The sequence below is a fragment of the Canis lupus genome, chromosome 3, assembly GCF_048164855.1.
Source record: "Canis lupus baileyi chromosome 3, mCanLup2.hap1, whole genome shotgun sequence".
Classification (NCBI taxonomy): Eukaryota; Metazoa; Chordata; class Mammalia; order Carnivora; family Canidae; genus Canis; species Canis lupus.
The window spans coordinates 50149207-50166877 of NC_132840.1; the positions used below are offsets into that span (position 1 = coordinate 50149207).

At 37.4% G+C, this 17671-nt stretch overlaps 1 protein-coding gene across 3 annotated transcripts in view; it reads left to right on the forward strand.

Annotated features, from left to right (window-relative positions):
• Positions 1-17671, forward strand: part of TEKT3 (tektin 3) — a 40521-nt gene that overhangs the window by 7227 nt on the left and 15623 nt on the right. For all 3 annotated transcript variants that reach the window (XM_072821058.1, XM_072821059.1, XM_072821060.1), the window contains 3 exons: positions 2743-3349; positions 5836-5919; positions 14469-14539. In XM_072821058.1, coding sequence (XP_072677159.1) covers positions 2771-3349; positions 5836-5919; positions 14469-14539 — 734 coding nt within the window. In that variant the 5' untranslated portion in view covers positions 2743-2770. The remainder of the gene's footprint in view (positions 1-2742; positions 3350-5835; positions 5920-14468; positions 14540-17671) is intronic.

The window sequence follows — 17671 nt, forward strand, 5'->3', positions numbered from 1 at the left end:
GACAACCCAGCCATCATTCTTTGCCAAAGTTCATACAGTGTTCCTTCATGTATGTGCAACCTATTGCTCAGCAAAGACACAAGTGGGCCCCTTATATAGGAAGCTCTTTTTCTACATAGCTTGCTTTATTCTGGAATCCTGCTTCACAATTTCCAGCTGTCTCAGCTTCCCGAAATTCTGATCTCTTCAACTCACAAAGTTGCCAGGATCTGCTCACTTTTCATCTGGTTTTCCTGTAATCTGGAAATTGCCTCCAGGAAGAATGCCAGGACAATCAGAAGGCTTGCCTTATTTGTTTCTCTTTTCTCAGGGATCAGAGTCTTGTGCTGTCCATTGTTCAAAACAGGTGTATCATATATTTTGTCTAGTTTTTTAGATGTAAGAAGCTAAGTCTAGTTTTTATTACTCTATCATGATTGGAGTCAGAAGTCTATTTTGAAATTTTAGGTCTTTCTTAGGACATGACATTCTCAGTTTCCTTGACCAATAATGACCGAAATATAAGATGTTGCATACTATTGTCTTTTAATCAGTCTTCTTGAATGACTTGCAAGATGGCTAACTGGAGCTGGAACTTCCATTGTGTAACTGTGTGAGAACATGTGTCTTGCGTAAAATATTGTCTCCATGTGAAACTTACTGCCACACACAAGGATCTCTACATCTGTGTACTTTAAACAATGGAGATTTATGCTTCATATTCCAGATTTAAAATTATATCGCATCCCTAATTAAAAAATATATCACTAGAAACTTTTGTTGAATTAAGAAATATATCACTGGAAACTATATTGAATTAGTCAATCCGTATGTCTCCTCTGGCTTCTGAACCTCTGCATTTCACAAATCACCACTCATAGTATATGACTCATGGCTTAACAAACATGGGTTTAGATGCTTCAAGACTTCAACATAATAGGTTTTGGGTAAACATATGTGGTAATTCTACACTTGGAATTCCTTGGTTGAAGGACCAAGTGTGTTGCTAGCTATTATTGTCAAGAATTAAGAAAATCCAACTAAGAGTCATCCAATACCCACATGAAGCTTCTTTATGAAAGAAAAGTGACAAGATTATGTCTAGATTTGACTGGAGAAGAGGTTAGAACTGAAAGTAGCCATGAAGACCCTAAGGTCTCAAGTTGCTTTGAATTTTCTTTTTTGAAAAACAGTGTTTAACTTTCAAACTGAAGAGAAGAACTGCAAGGGGTTATTAAGGTTTCCTTTTGACCATGATACTCCTAGGCTTGGCCAGTACAAGTATTTGGGGACTGAGGGAAGGAAGACTTAGGAGAAGGTCAGGGAGTTAGGACTGTGTGGGCCACCACCATGGCAGTGGGCAGTTGTTTCACCATATGTGGAATGAGTGTGTTTCAATTTGACCACAATTCTACAAATAGATTATTTTGTGGTTTGGGGACCAAAGGCCTCAAGACATAGCTATTTAAATAATCATTGAATGATTTTTTTTTCTGATATATTTATATCTGATTTATTTTTCCTTTTCAGTAAATGGGTCCATAGGCGCTAACCCGCAAACAGAATGATATTTAGATACTGAAAAGTATACCATAGACTGTGGCATCTTGACTTTCCTAGCTAATAATGACCAAAAGTTCCAGACAATAGAATATTTTTCAACCAAAGAAAAGAATATTATTATTATTATTCAAAAGAATAAAGTGAAAAAAAAAAAAAAAAAACAAAAGAATAAAGTGGATCTATATGTTCTAACAGGGGAAGAGGTCAGAAATATATATTTTAAAATATACATATTCTAAATGATACATATAATCATTAAGATAATTCAGTATTTATATTTAAAAAGGTCTGTTCATATGTATAAATGGTATATAAGTAGGTGCATTTTTAAGGTAGCTTTAAAAACAATACATATGTTGGTATATGAATTGAAAAAATCTAGAAAGAAACAACTAGAATCAATTATTCACTGGAGATCACTTTGGGGGAGGGATGGATATTTATCTTTTATTTTATATACTCTTTTGGATTAGTAGTTTAAAAAGCTCACATTTAATGAACATTTATTTTGAGCCCAGAATGATGATAAGCATTCCAAATACTTAGCATTGTCTTACTTAGCCCTAACAACTGCCCTAGAATGTCTATATTGAAGGTGCCTAGAGGTGACAAGTTGCCAAGAAAAGGGAGCCAGGTATTTGCCTTGAGCTATGTTTGCATACCAAGCACACTGTTGTTATTATCCAGGTTTTGTGCTCATTTAGGATGACTTGGTAGAGGAAATGCTGCCAAGTAACACTTTGCTGTTAATACCTCTCATAAGAATACAGAGAAGTAAGTAGTAGTATTATTCTTAATTTAGAGATGGGCAACTGAGGAACAGATAGTTTAAATAATTTGTCCAATGCCTCACAGCTAGTAAATAGCAGATTTGAGTCCCTGTTAAAATGCATACTTTAGTCTCTTAATTTAGATTTGCTACAGGATAATAATAACTTAAATTTAAAAAATTTCAGAAATTAAAATGGCCAACCTAAAAAATGTATTTTTTAGTTTATTCTAGAAACAAAGATAGAAAAAAATTTTTTTGGAATATATTAGCACTGGTAAAAGTGGATATCAAATTAAGACAAATATTTAACATGTTAGGGAATGCTGCTACTAAAAATAAGTCAAATGTGGTGTTTATTTGTAAATTTTCACCTAAGATTAATTTATGTGACTGTCTGTTTTTATATCCCCTCCCCTCCTTTTAAACAGGAGAGATTTACAATAGTGTTTGAGCATCATGGATGCTTTAGGTTCTACGTTAACGGCAACTTATGCCCACCCTAGACCAACACCAACCAACTTCCTACCAGCCATCAGTGCTGTGGCATCAAGCTACAGGGACCGCTTCCCCCACTACAATTTAACCCATACCTTGAGCCTTCCTTGGAGACCAAGCACATACTACAAAGTAGCATCCAACTTACCAACCTTGGGCCCATACTGCACCAGATCTCAGAAGGTGTGCGAGAGCACCATGCTTCCCTTTGTTTCTAATAGAACCACTCTCTTCACAAGGTATACTCCTGATGATTGGTACAGGTCCAATTTAACCAACTATCACGAATCCAACACTTCCCGACATAATTCAGAGAGACTAAGGGTAGATACATCTCGCCTGATTCAAGACAAATATCAGCAAACAAGAAAAACCCAGGCAGGCTCCACCCAAAATTTGGGAGAACGAGTCAATGACATAGGATTTTGGAAATCTGAAATCAATCATGAGTTGGATGCGATGATTGGAGATACGAATGAACTCACTGATGTTAAGAAAAAATTGGAGAGGGCTTTGATGGAGACAGAAGCCCCTCTTCAGGTAAATATAAGAGCTTTGATAAAAGACACTACATATTTGTATGATTATAATCCACTGGTCGAATTACTGTGGTTATTATCTGTTGAAATATATTTTGCTTCACCTGTAGAAGCCAACCTCCTATCAATACATCTGTTAACTACTTTCAAAAATCATGACCAGTTTTGCACATCCTGCAGAACAACTCTTTAAGTAGAAAGAATTCTGAATGCAAAGCAAAGGAGGTTAATTAGAGAGACACCCTTAGGACCCACAGTGTTTATGGTGAGAATGCCATCTTCCCATCTACTAAATAGGCTTCCTGGTCATTGCTTTCCCTGGATATCATATATAATATTTGAGAGAAAAAAGTACTATTATTTTAATCGGTGTCATGAAATGCCTGCTGTTAATGTGTTACAATTCCTTTTTGGGGCATAGTGAAATAATCAGTGAGACCATCTTAGGAGATGGAGTGAATTTGGTAATAGAGAAATGAGCCTGAGGTTAAGCCAGTTGTAGTGGTCATGGAGGCAGCATTTTAGTTTGTTGCTAGCCTCTGGCTACCCCTCACCGTTCGAGGGTGTGATGGAGGAGGGGGTCTCCAACCCCATTCTACCCACCACCATTGAAAGAAGACATTCTATATTTGAAGACATGCAAGTTACAGAAATTATTTCAGAAGCTGTATAAAATTGAAGCAAACAGCACTTTTCTTCACGTTTATATGACTTCCCATATGATAAGCATTTGCAGTATGTCTTTATTATGACTTCAATGACAGAAAAATTTAGAGAACTAAGGAGCTAGAGGTCTAGTGGGTTGAAAAGTTTGTTGGAGACCCCTGTACATTGTTACTTCTTATTGTGCACCCCCACCCTGTCCCCCCCACCAGACACAAGCATACAGAAATAAGCACAATCACCAGAAATCCTGAGAAAGGGTGCTAGTACATAAATGAGACCTTTTTACACTAACGTCAAGAAATACTTTTGAGGATTGGAAGCCTTTCCATAACTTCTTCATGCTTTGGCTCATATTGAGGATTCCTGGTCTATTCTGCACCCCACCTTACCCACCCCACTTTAGAGTATCCTTAAAATGATAGCCACTTACCTGAATTTCCAGAGGACATCTAATTTCTTCCTTTCAATATTCCTTTCAGTGAGATGGTTCTAATTTGTATTTTTTCCTACAATTCTTGTCCAAATGTTCCTACGTGTTCAAACATTTACTATCAGCACAGTGCTAGAAGGTTCTGATTAAAATTAGAATTAGTCCCATAAACAGATACATCTTAAGGGGAAAATCCAGATGATCGACTAATATAAGACAAAAGAGTTAAAATTCCCTAATAAAAATGAAAATTAAATCAATGAAGTATCCATCTTTGGCCTATCATATTTGCAACAGTGGAAACTGACGACTTCTGGAGTTGGCTGAAGTGCAGCAGGTGGATACTTTTCTATGTTGCTGGTAAGATTAGTAGAATCCTACTAGAAGGTGGGTTAGTAGAAACTTAAAAAAAAGCAGTTTAGTAATATACATGGAAACACTCAGTGTTCCCCTCAACCCATTAATTCATCTTCTAGTAAATGTGAATTTTACTATTAAAACAATATGTATCCACTCAAAGATGGTGTTCAACATTATGATGTCAGATTACAGTGTACATACTACTATATTTTGTGCTGAAAAGGTTAACATTATGCAGTTATTACAGGTCACAAAATAGTCTTTGAAAAAGTATTTTAACATTTATATAATGTTCTTTCAATAATTTATTATTAGCAATCCAAGCTGTTTTCCACCAGAGTCATTAGCATACTTTGTTTCAAAGAATATTTTATGACCAGGGCCTACTATTTAATGTCAATCCTAAAAAGCATAATATAAAATTCTAAGGACATTATAATCTGTTTTGTTATTAACAACAACAAAAAAACAGTGATAGGAATATGGTTAAATCATTTTCTACTTTTCTATATTTTTTCTCCTTAATGGATAAGAGACATTATTTGGAAAACAATAAAAGGAACTTCAAAAATAATCACTTGGATTTTTGGCTACACAAATATTTTGGTATCTTTAAAGATAATAATTTGTTTCTTTCTCACTCTTTTCAGTAGAAAACATTTGGAAGTAATATCTTGAAAACTATGTTTCAGATTATTATTTCTGTAGAAGGAATTAATGTTTAAGGAATTTTGTCAGATGCTGATCTGTAAGAATGAAGTAGATGCCATATGCTTGATTTTGTCACCTTTCCAAATTAGAATTCTTTTTCCAAACTACTTTGAAGAGTGAACTCTGTCCTTTTAACTATCAATAGAGATTTACTTAGTTGTCATGGTGGGTCTCCTGCTAAATTTCCAACAAAATGGCTTGAAAAGTTGGTATTGGGAATATCTATTGACTTGTTTTAGAAACAGGTCCTAAGAGCTGCTTCCTGATCACTGATTTTGGTTACTTTCTATTAGTGCTTTCCATTTTTTGTGTATCTGTAGGTAGCCCGAGAATGTCTATTTCATCGAGAGAAGAGAATGGGGATCGATCTAGTTCACGATGAAGTGGAAGCTGAACTGCTGACGGTTAGTATGGTCAATAACAAAAAATGTCATTGCAAACACCGGCTTAATGTATACAAAAAAAATTATGTTATATGAAGCCATTTATAAGTAAGAAGTTATAGTGTCAAATATTTATATCATTTGGAAAAGATTTTTTGTGGGGGAGGGTTATAAAAGTAATGGATGTTTATTGAGAGAATTCAAAAGATACAGAATAGGACAAAGAAAGATAAAAATTGCCTGAAGCTCAGTTGGACAGAAATCACGGTTAATTTAGGAGAATTTCAGTTTATTCAGAGAATTTCAGGAAATTTTTTTATTAACCATACTTAGACACCACACAACTTAAAAACACACAAACATATCTTCAAGATTAGAATTATACCGTATATATAATTTGAATAGTGCTTTTTTTTTTTTTTTTGGCTAGGTGAATGCTTAATGATGTTTATTCTTAAATGTTGTAGGGAAGGCAACACCAATCTTTTTTTTCCATTTATTCATTTCTTTTTTTTCATTTGTTTTTATTGAAGTTCGATTTGCCAACATATAGTATAACACCCAGTGCTCATCCCATCAAATGCCCTCTTCAGTGCCCATCACGCAGTTACCCCAATCCCCCGCCCATCTCCCCTTCCACAACCTTTTGTTTGTTTCCCAGAATTAGGAGCTTTCATGGTTTGTGTCTCTCTCTAATTTTTCCCATTAAGTTCCCCTCCTTTCCCCTATAATCCCTTTCTTTATTTCTTTTCTTCCCTATATGAGTGAAACCATATGATGATTGTCTTTCTCTGATTGACCTACTTCACTCAGCATAATACTCTTCAGTTCCATCCATATTGAAGCAAATGGTGGGTATTTGTCCTTTCTGATGGCTGAGTAATATTCCATTGTATATATAGACCACATCTTCTCTACTCATCTGTCGAAGGACATCATGGCTCCTTCCACAGTTTGGCGATTGTGTCATTCTTTCTAAAGATGTAATTTTTCTAGAGCAGTTTTAAGGACACCACAAAATTGAGGGAAAGGCGTAGAGATTTCCCATATAACCTCTGCACCCACGTAGGCACAGTATCCCCCATTACCAACATCCCTGACCAGAGTGGTACATTTGTAACCATTGATGAATCTACATTAATATATCATTGTCATCCAAAGTCTGGTATACCCCTAGCATTCACTCTTGGTAGAGATTCTATGGGTTTGGATAAAGATATAATGACATACTCATCATTGTAGTGTACAGAGAATTTTCACTTCCTTAACAATCTTTTGTGCTTAACCTATTCATCCTTCCCCTCTAAAAGTGCTTTATTCATTTAAGAATTGCATTGGGGTAATTTTCCTATAGCATTAGATATACTTTCATATGCATATGTATGATATGCATGATTTTAATGGTTACACTGTGTTCCACAATGTGAAGGTGCTATCATTAAAAAAACAAACAGACAAAACAAAACAAAAAAACCCTCTCTTTTTTGAGTAGTTAGGTTTGTTTCCCTATCACAGTCCCCCTTTTGTTTTTTTGCTATCTTAATAACACAGCTGTGTACAAAAATATTCTTATTGATAACTCTATGTATTTCTGATTATTTCCTAAGAATACATTTCAAGAAACGTAATTGATGTGCCAAAGGCATATGCATTTGGGAAGTTTTCCTATATAGCCAAATTGTCATCCAGAAGCAGATAGTTATATTTGCACTACTGTGCTGATTCTCCTGCTAGGGTCTCTTCCACCTCCACCAATTAAATGTGATTTAGTTCTAAGTTCTCTTGCTTTCACTTCCCAGACTTAATCCCATGAGATCTATGCCATTCCTTAAGATTTCAGCCACTGAAAAAAGCCTCGGCTCTTCCTAATCTCTTTTTCAGGCCAGACACTCTATTATGCATTAGTTCTGTGTCCCTAAGTCCCTGTCAAATATGTTTATGTTGGTAACCCTGCTACCTGTCTCCCTTTTTTTGGTTAATACTCATGAAGCCTACAAGTATACATTTCTTCTACCCTGATTCCTTCTGCCTTCCCCTTCCTACTGATGGTACCAAGGTTCTCCAGTCACTTGAAGCATGGCTTGCTGACTCTCTTCACCCTTTGTAATCAGTTTCCAGCTCCTTAAATTGTTCTTCCCCTTTGCACTCCATTCTCTCCTACCATTGCTCAAAACCATCTTTTCCTCCATCAGAGCTGGTGAATGCAAAATCCCCAAATATCCTCCATTCACTTGAATCTGTACTACCATGATCACCAGTGGTTCCATCCACTAAAATCTCTTCCTTGACTCCCTAATTTCTATGGCCTTCCATTGTCTGGCTCTCAGTCCTTCTCAGTCCCGTTTCCTACTCGATTTGCTGAATTTCTGCTGCAAGAAATCAATACATGATCCCTGAACCAGCTTTGCTGGGTTCTGCCTGTTTGCCTTTCTGTGATAGGCCAGTCCTTGGTAAAAAAAAAAAAAAAAAAAAAAGAAAGAATCCTTGGTAAGAAAGTAAATACGATGAGCTAGCAATCTGGTCATCAGTAATATTACCTTCACAAGTCATCAGGGTCCATTTTAACATTGCATTAAATTATATTTTAGTGACCTACTGCATTATGGATGATAAGCAGGAGTTTTTTTCTTTGCTCTTTGCTTTCCTCTTCTGCCTGATTCTTCAAAAGACATATGAGTGGAAACAATAAATTCAGGAAAGTTTTGGCCACTACAAAAAAGCTATGCAATCTCTTTTGTAAAAGCTACAGTGCCTATTGCTGCACATGAGTGAGTAAGAGTAAGATATCTTGGATCAAGTAGCTTTATGGGAATAGGTCCACGTTCTGCTGTTTCTTCCTTTCCTGCCTCTGATGAATCTCCCATCTTGAAATGATCTGTCATCTACTTTGTCATTAAAAGGGGGAAGTATTTACCAGAAAATATCCCTTGGCCTCTTATTCTTACTGATCCTAGAAGTTCTGTGAAGTAAATTATACGTGGTTCTAACAATTTTTAACTTCATCAGAATATCTGTTGGTTATTTACAAGAGGTTTTTTTTTTTTTAACTTTGCCACTTTTAATGTATTATGCTAGCTTTAAAGATTGATTGCACCTGAAGGTTTTAAAAACATCAATAACTGGGTCCTACACCCACAGATTCTGATTCAAATCTGGAGTGAGGAATAGGCATATGTATTAAAAATATTCCCCAGAAAATTTTAATTAACAGCCAGAACTCAGAACCACTGCTTTAAAACTACAAAATATTATTGATAGGAATTCATTAAGATCTGAGTAAGTAGACATATCACGTGCATGCATTGGAAGACTTAAATAGTGGTAGGGTGGCAGTACTTCCCCACATGGACCATAGATTCAACAGAATCTTCATCAAAATCCCAGCTGACTTCTTTTTTTTTTTTTTAATGATAGTCACAGAGAGAGAGAGAGAGAGAGAGAGAGAGGCAGAGACACAGGCAGAGAGAGAGAGAGAGAGAGAGGCAGAGACACAGGCAGAGGGAGAAGCAGGCTCCATGCACCCGGAGCCTGACATGGGATTCGATCCCGGGTCTCCAGGATCGCGCCCTGGGCCAAAGGCAGGCGCTAAACCGCTGCGCCACCCAGGGATCCCCCCAGCTGACTTCTTTGTAAAAATTGACAAGCTGTCCGTGAAAATCACTGTAAATTCAAGGGATTCAGGACAGCCAAAATAATATTGAAAAAGAAGACAGGGATCCCTGGATGGCGCAGCGGTTTGGCGCCTGCCTTTGGCCCAGGGCGCGATCCTAGAGACCCGGAATCGAATCCCATGTCGGGCTCCGGGTGCATGGAGCCTGCTTCTCCCTCTGCCTGTGTCTCTGCCTCTCTCTCTCTCTCTCTCTCTCTCTCTCTCTCTCTCTCTCTCTGTGATTATCATAAATAAATAAAATTTTTTTTAATAAATAAAAAATTTTTTAAAAAAATATTAAAAAAAGAAAAAGAAAAAGAAGACAGAGGACCCACACTTCTTGATTTAAAAATTACTTCAAAGCTGCAATACATGAGACAATAAAGATAGACATATAGGTTAATGGAATAGAATTTGAGAATCCAGAAATAAACCTTCCCTTTCACAATCCATTCACTTTCAACAAGGGTGCTGAGACGATTCAATGGGAAGGGAATACTCTTATCAACAAATGGTGATTGGACAGTTGGGTGTCCATGACCAAAAGACTGACATTGGACTTCTACATCACACCATATATAAAAAAAATGAATAAAAATGGATCAAAGACTTAAATGTAAGAGCTACAATTGTAAAACTCTTAGAAGAAAACATAGGCATAAATATTAGTGACATTGGACTAGGCAATCATTTCTTAAAACAGATACCAAAAGCACAAAGCACACACAACGTAAGAAAAAAGAGAAATTGATCATTAAAATGACGAACTTTGATGCGTCAAAGAACATCATCAACAAAGTGAAAAGACAATGCATAGAAAGGAAGAAAATCTTCTGAAATCATATATCTGATAAGGGACTTGTATTTATAGTATGTAAAGTACTCTTAAAACTAAAGCTAAAAAAACAAACAAACCCAAAAACAAAAACAAAAAAACCCCACCAAATAACCCAACTCAAGATAGTCAAAGGATCTGAATAGGGAGTTCTCCAAAGTGAATATACACATGGCCAATAAGGACAGTAAAGGACAGTAAAGATTGGTCATCAATAGTTCATCAGGGAAAGGCAAATTAAACAACAATGAAATTCCACTTCACACCCTTTAGGATGGCTATACTTAAACACAGATAATAACAAGTGATGGTGAGAATGTGCTAATGGGGCTGTAAAATGATACACCTCCTCTGGAAAATGGTTAAACCCAGAGGTGCCACATGATTCAGTAGGTCCACTCCTATGTATCTGCCCAAGAGGAAAAAAAGTACATGCCCACACAAGAACTTGTACATGAATGCTCATAGCAGCATTATTTATTCATAACAGCCATTTAGAAACAACACAAATGTCTGTCAGCTGAGTGATCTCTAAAATGAGGTGCAGCCATGCAATAGAATGTGATTCAGCCCTAAAAAGTGCCGAAACATTCTGCTACATGGATGATCCTTGAAAATTTATGCTAAGTGAAGAAGTCAGTCACAAAAGACCGCATATTGCAGGATTCCGTTTCTATGAAATGTCCAAATTAGGGAAATCTACAGAGACTGAGAATAGATTAATGATAGCCTAGGAGAAACTGGCTCAGGGGATTGGAAACTGGGGTAACATGTAAGAAGTGTGTTTTTTCTTTGGAGGGTGATGAGAATGTTCTACAATTTGTTCTATGATGGTTACATAACTGAATATACTAAAAATCATTGCAGTCAAATAGAAGATTTTTAATGTACATGAATTATATCTTGATAAATCTATTTTTCAAACAACCACTACTGCTTTAGAGGTTTCATATTTTCTTAGACCAGTAGCAGAGGTTACTTTGTCTCAAAATAACTAAATCTGCAATGAAAGTAATGGTTCGTCAATTGAGGGGTGCCTTGGTCATTGCCAATAATTTCAAGTAATGAGTGTATACTTTGCTTACTCAAAGTAGTGATATTAGCATATCTTTTCTTTTTACCAACACTGGTCTAATTTTTTGGAATAACTAAAAAAAAAAAAAAAGAGGAAGAAAGAAAGAAAGAAAGAAAAGAAGTTGCCTTAAAAGCCCTTTTATTTTTTTATTTTTTAAAAGCCCTGCTTTTAAAGAAGGTGGCCATATTGAAATATTTTCTCATGAATTCTGTCAACTTTTACATTCAATCAGTGATATTCATCAAATTCTTACAGAATGGCTTCTCTTGGGGGACTGATTAGGGTACCGTCTTTTTGGTCCTCCCAGACCAGGTTAACAACTTGAACTTTTTTTTTTATTCATGGGAAACAGAGACACAGGTAGAGGGAGAAGCAGGCTTCCTGTGGGCTTCTCCCTGCAGGGAGCCTGTTGTGGGACTTGATCCCAGGACCTTAGGATCACAACCTGAGCTGAAGGCAGACACTCAACCACTGAGCCACCTAAAGACCCCAACTCCTTGAACTTTTTAAAGCCAATTGAACCTTTGAGTACAGATTAATAGATAAATTAACACTGGAGACAGTTCCAAAAGTCTTTGGTTGTAGGCATTCCCTATTTCCATGAACCCGTCTGCCCTCAACCATCTGACATTCACCATATGGCATTATTTAAATTCAAATATAGAAATTATTGTTGAAGAATATTTTTTTATAGCAAGAGTTTCATTAAATGCATTTCCCCCCCATTAAAAGTCCCAGAAATTCCCACTATGTGCATTGTGTATACATAGTATAAAAGCTCACTAGGATTTTGGGTGTTAAATAGTATTTTCTAAGCAATAGCCCATGCATCCTTTGGCAAATAGCTTAGTAAAATAACTACACACACACACACACACACACACACACACACACACACCACGCCATAGAAAAAAAATGAAGATTGAACAACATTAAAAGCAAAGACTGATGCACAACTCACTGTGAGAATGTGTGAGAAACCTTTGCTGCCCGTAAGAACAGGGCGAGCCTTGATGACAACATGTGGTGGGAATGTAGCTTTTCATTTATTCCACTAATTCAGATCAAAGAATTAGTCGGTAGGGTTATCAGTGAAATGAACTCTAGGCATATTTTTATGTGAAGCAATAAGAGAATAAGAAGACTATACAGTTGAGTAATAATTGATATTGGAATGGTACTGGAATGGAGAAGCCCTTTATAATCAAATTAACAAAGACAGAGACCAAAAGGGGTCAAATACATTTGACCTCATAGGAATCACAAACTCTGCATGTCAAAGTCACTATGCAGAATATAAAGGCAAGGGACAAGCAGGTTAAAAATATAGATATATTTTCATATTATATATATTTACGTATATATTTATAACATCTATGATGGGAAAGGAATGAATTTTAAATATAAGAATCCTTATAAATTAATAAGGAATAACAACAGAAAAAGTGGAGAAGCAGAGTGAACTGTAGTTCACAACAGAACAAAGCTAAATGATGAGCAAATACATAGTTAAAATATTAACCTGCAAATTTCATGAGGTTTGTTGTTTGTGGGAGGGGTCCTATCACCCTAGCAAAAATGAAGAGGATTTGATAGTGACCATTTAATAGGTAAAGTGAGGAAGTGTACTCTCATTTATTATTGTGAGTGGGTACAACTTCTCTGGAGGGCAATTGGCTGTATTTGCCAAAATCTTGAAAAAAAGGTATACACCTTACAATTTACTGAAGTTGTTCATCATGGTATAGTTTAATGTCATGGGAAAATGTTCAGATTTAAAATGGAAAGGTGGGGGCCACCTGGGCGGCTCAGTCAGTTAAGTGTCTGACTCCTGATCTCATCTCAGGTCATAATCTCAGGGTCATGAGATTGAGCCCTGTGTCAGGCTGGCATTTAGCAGGGAATCTGCTTCAGATTCTCTTTCTGCCTCTCCCCACCACTCATACTCTCTCTGTCTCAATAAATAAATAAAATCTTAAAATATAAAAAAAGATGAAAAGGCAGGCTGCAAAACAATACACATGGTGTGATCACTCTGTGCTTGAAAAAGCGGTAACAGTGACCATGTGCACTTATCTAAGTGTCTTCTTGGTACTATTTGGAGTTTCTTGATTTTCTAATGTGAACTTGAATTTCAGAAGGAAGCAAAAAATGCTTACTTAAGACGTCTCGGATACAACACATGCTATGTAATAGTGTCTATATTCCTAGCGGCATTAGAATGCCGGGTGTGTGGTCAAGTAGAGTGGTGTATAAAGGTGTTTGTATGAGTGTAGTGGCTGAGTAACAGGGCATGGGCGGGGAGGGTGGGCCTCCCAGTGTGGAAATCAAGTTTCCACTTGGACCAAAGAGCTGGATCTGTCGGAGGTTACATACACTGCCAGAAGAAAGTCCCTTTTTGGCTGCCCCTTTGGCTCACCAGTTTACTTTGTCATGGAAGAATAATTATTATAAAAGAAGCATGCATTAAATTCAACCTTGCACATCATCAGAATTTATTTACTTATTGTTTTACTTAAGGGCCAGAGAGAAAAATAAAGACAAATCCTATAGTTTTTATTCCTGTCCCAAATTGTTCCATAAAATAATTTTCCTATAGCCCTATAAAGGGATGAACCTCAGTCTGATGTTTAGGTTGCAGTATCATGAGGGCATAGAGATAAATAAGTGGATGTAAAGATTGTCTTCTTGTTTTATTTTATTTTATTTTTAAAAAGATTTTATTTGAAAGAGAGAGAGAGAGCATGAGCAGAGGGAGAGGGAGAGGAAGAAGAAGGCTCCCTGCTGAGCAGGGAGCCCTATTTGAGGCTCGAGGCTCAATCCCAGGGCCCTGAGATCATGGTGCTTAACAGATTGTGCCACTCAAGTGCCCCTGTTTTCTTGTTTAACTTGACATTTTTTTCCAGGAATGAAGTTTTCCTTTGTCAATGTTTTGTTACATTTTTGACTTTGGATGTTATACCTGATGATGAAAACATTAATGTGTGTGTTTTTTTTTTTCAATCAAGTAGGAAGTTGATATTATTCTGTGTTGTCAAGAAAGGATGAAGCTGCATTTGGATAAGGCCATTGCTCAACTTGCGTAAGACCTTTAACTCTATATACAATTGAAAATCTGTCTTGAAATAGTGCTTTTGTGTCTCCCATTCAAATTTATCCTAGCTTCTTATGTAAGGATTTCTTATATATGGATACACATACATACTCACACACATATACATTTTTATTTGGAGGCTAAGATGAGTACTTGGAGTGCTTGCTTTAAATTTGTAGTTAAATAAATAATTTTGAGGGGTGCCTGGGTGTCTCAGTTGGTTGTGTCAGGCTCTTGGTTTCAGCTCAGGTCATAATGTCAGGGTTGTGAAATCAAGCCCCAAGTCAGGCTCCATGCTCAGGACGGATCTACTTGAGACTCCCTCCCCCTCTACTCCTTCTCCCTTCTTGCATGTGCTCTCTTTCTCAAATAAATAAAATCTTAAAGAAAATCAATTTTGAGATGCTATAGAAAGGATTTCAGCCCTAACTTGGAGTATGGATAAGATTTCTTTGAACTCAAAGGACTTTCATTCTTTGAGGAGAGGTTAACTTGTGAATTTTCATCACAACAGCTGGAAAAGTATTGAACTATGGCTCACTTTTATGATTCTTTCCAGAACTCCTTAAATACTCAGCCTTCTCTGATTACCCTGGTCCCTGCTCCCTGGTGCTTTGGTCACACCACTGCAACTTTGTAATCGTTCACCCATCCTACTCTCTACCAGGATACATAGCCCTCTTTCCTTGGCAATAGTAGATAGTAGGTACTTGATATTTGTGGTGGGGATTGCGACGAGGGGGGAATAATAATCAAAGGAAGATTTTATGCAATGATAACAGCTCTCAGCTTAGAAAACACATTGGTTGAGCCTCTTTCCTAACGTGACTAGAAAGATGAATGTTCACCTGGTTATGGCCACGGAAAGCAGCATCAAATATGTCACCCAAAGGAAAGGATGCTTCTGTTTATACAGATATTGTCAAGGATAATTTGTGATACCCCAGAAGGAATACATATTTTAGAGGTATCAGTATTGCTTGTTTTATTTGCCCACCAAGGTCTGCAAGTCGGAGAGGTTTAGATGTCTGGGATCTCTCTCTTGCTGTGACTAGAAGGGCTCTTTAGCCAGAAATGTTGAGGATAGGTAGAAGATTAGTTAAGGATGACTGACTATGCGTGGTTTGGTTAACTCTAGAGTTTACCAGAGCTTCAAATACAAGGCAGTGCAGATCTGATACTCCTTTATAGCTTCTGCTGCCTAGAAATTGGAGAACTACAGTTTAGCATGGTTCACAGAATGGTGTCTGTTCAGTTTTTTTGGAGGGTCCATGTCCCAATCCTATTTTCTTTTATAACCTAAAATCTGCAGCTCCTCCTCCACATTCTTCACTCTTCTCATCCAGATTGTTCCACTGTGAAACATCCACATCTTCCTATCAGTCTCTGCTACCAAATCGCCTCATTCCTGACCCTGTTTGAAGTCTTTGCAGGAAGTTCTGTCTCCATGTATGCACTGTGTGGAACCTTTGTTGTGATCCTTTAAAAACATTAATATACAATGAATAAAATGTCTACCTCATTTCCTGGGATGGTTTCTTCAGAATGTATGAGATCCTTAATGTAGTCATTGGTTTTGGTCCATTGAAGGTGATAGGAAGAGGGCTTTTCAACTCTATTTGCTTTGGAACCCACAATGAAGGCCTCAGTTTGGATCTCAGTTGGAAATGGAATGTCATTAGTCACCAACATGGCAGCCAAGATTTTTTCCCATCTTGGGCTATAAGATAGAACAATGGGGTGCTGCCTAAAGCACCTTCCTAAGAAGGTTCTGATGTTAGGTCAGAGGAGGTCAAGGTTATGTCAGCCCAAGAGAGGAAGGCTATGGGGCATCTTGGTCCCAGAACCACAAATGAGAAAGGCCTTTAATCCTAGAGTTTGAACACAATAACCTGAGATGGGAGACCAAACAAATAGCAAAGGGAGGTGTCTTTATCTGTTGTATGTGCTTTAGAATCCACAAAATTGTTTTAGGATTCACAAAATGCGAGCTACTGGCATGTTGCTACCTTTATTTCCATTTTACACACACACACACACACACACACACACACACACACACAAATGAACTCTCATAGATCAAGTGACTTACCTAAAAGTATGGGCTATGGGGAAGCTGCAGCTGGAATTAATCTATTCAAATTCAGCGTAGGCTTTACCACATGGCTTCTGTATGCCAGCAGCATTTTGAGTGGCCAGGAATACCAAAACAATGAAGATCATCCATTCATCCTGCTTTTTCAAATACTATCTATATGCTAATGATCCCCCAATTTTTATTTCCAGCCCAGACTTCTCTCTCAAATTCCAACAGCCTCCTTGGTATTGCACTTGGATGTTTAATGGATGCTCAAGCTCAGTGTATTGGCTGAACTTTTGTCTTCTCCCCAAAAAACTTTCCCACCTCTGTCAATGGAATTCTGCTATTCCAATTACTCAGCTTCTACCTCTTTTCCCTCCACTGATGTTTAATCTCCTAGCTGAGTCTCTTGGCTTTCTCTTTAAAATATACTGAGAATCCGAACACTTGTCACCTCCTTCACTGCTACCCCTTGGTCCAAACTGCTACTATTTCTCACCTGGCTCACTGTACCTATCTGCTAAGGGATCTCCCTGCCCCCCTGCACCAAACAATCCTTTAAAATTGTAAATCAGCAGTCCCTCACTTCACTTGGAGGAAAACTTGACTTCTTCCAATGTCCTCCAACACAGCTCTGCATGATCTGCTGCTTCCCCCTGCAAGTCTTTGCTCAAGCATTGCCTCCTTAAGGAGTCCTACCCTGACTGTCTTATTTAAATCACTCACACTCTTGCTTCCTTTTTTTCTGCTTTGTTTTCTGTGTTGTTAAGCTAACAGGCTGCATGATTTGCTTATTCATGAGGGATATTGCCTATCTCCTCTCTGTAGAGTGTAAGCTTCTTTGGAGAAGAGCTGTTTGCTCTGTCCATTGATGCATTCAGGCTTGGAGAACAGTGCCTGACAGGTAGTAGACACTCAGTAACTTGTTGAATAAACTGCTGCCTTAATAAAGATGTGGCTCACCTGTCACCCATGCCCATGCCATGGGCCTGTCTGTTTGGTAGTGAGTTGTCAGGTCTCCTCTCTGTTTGGCAGGACAG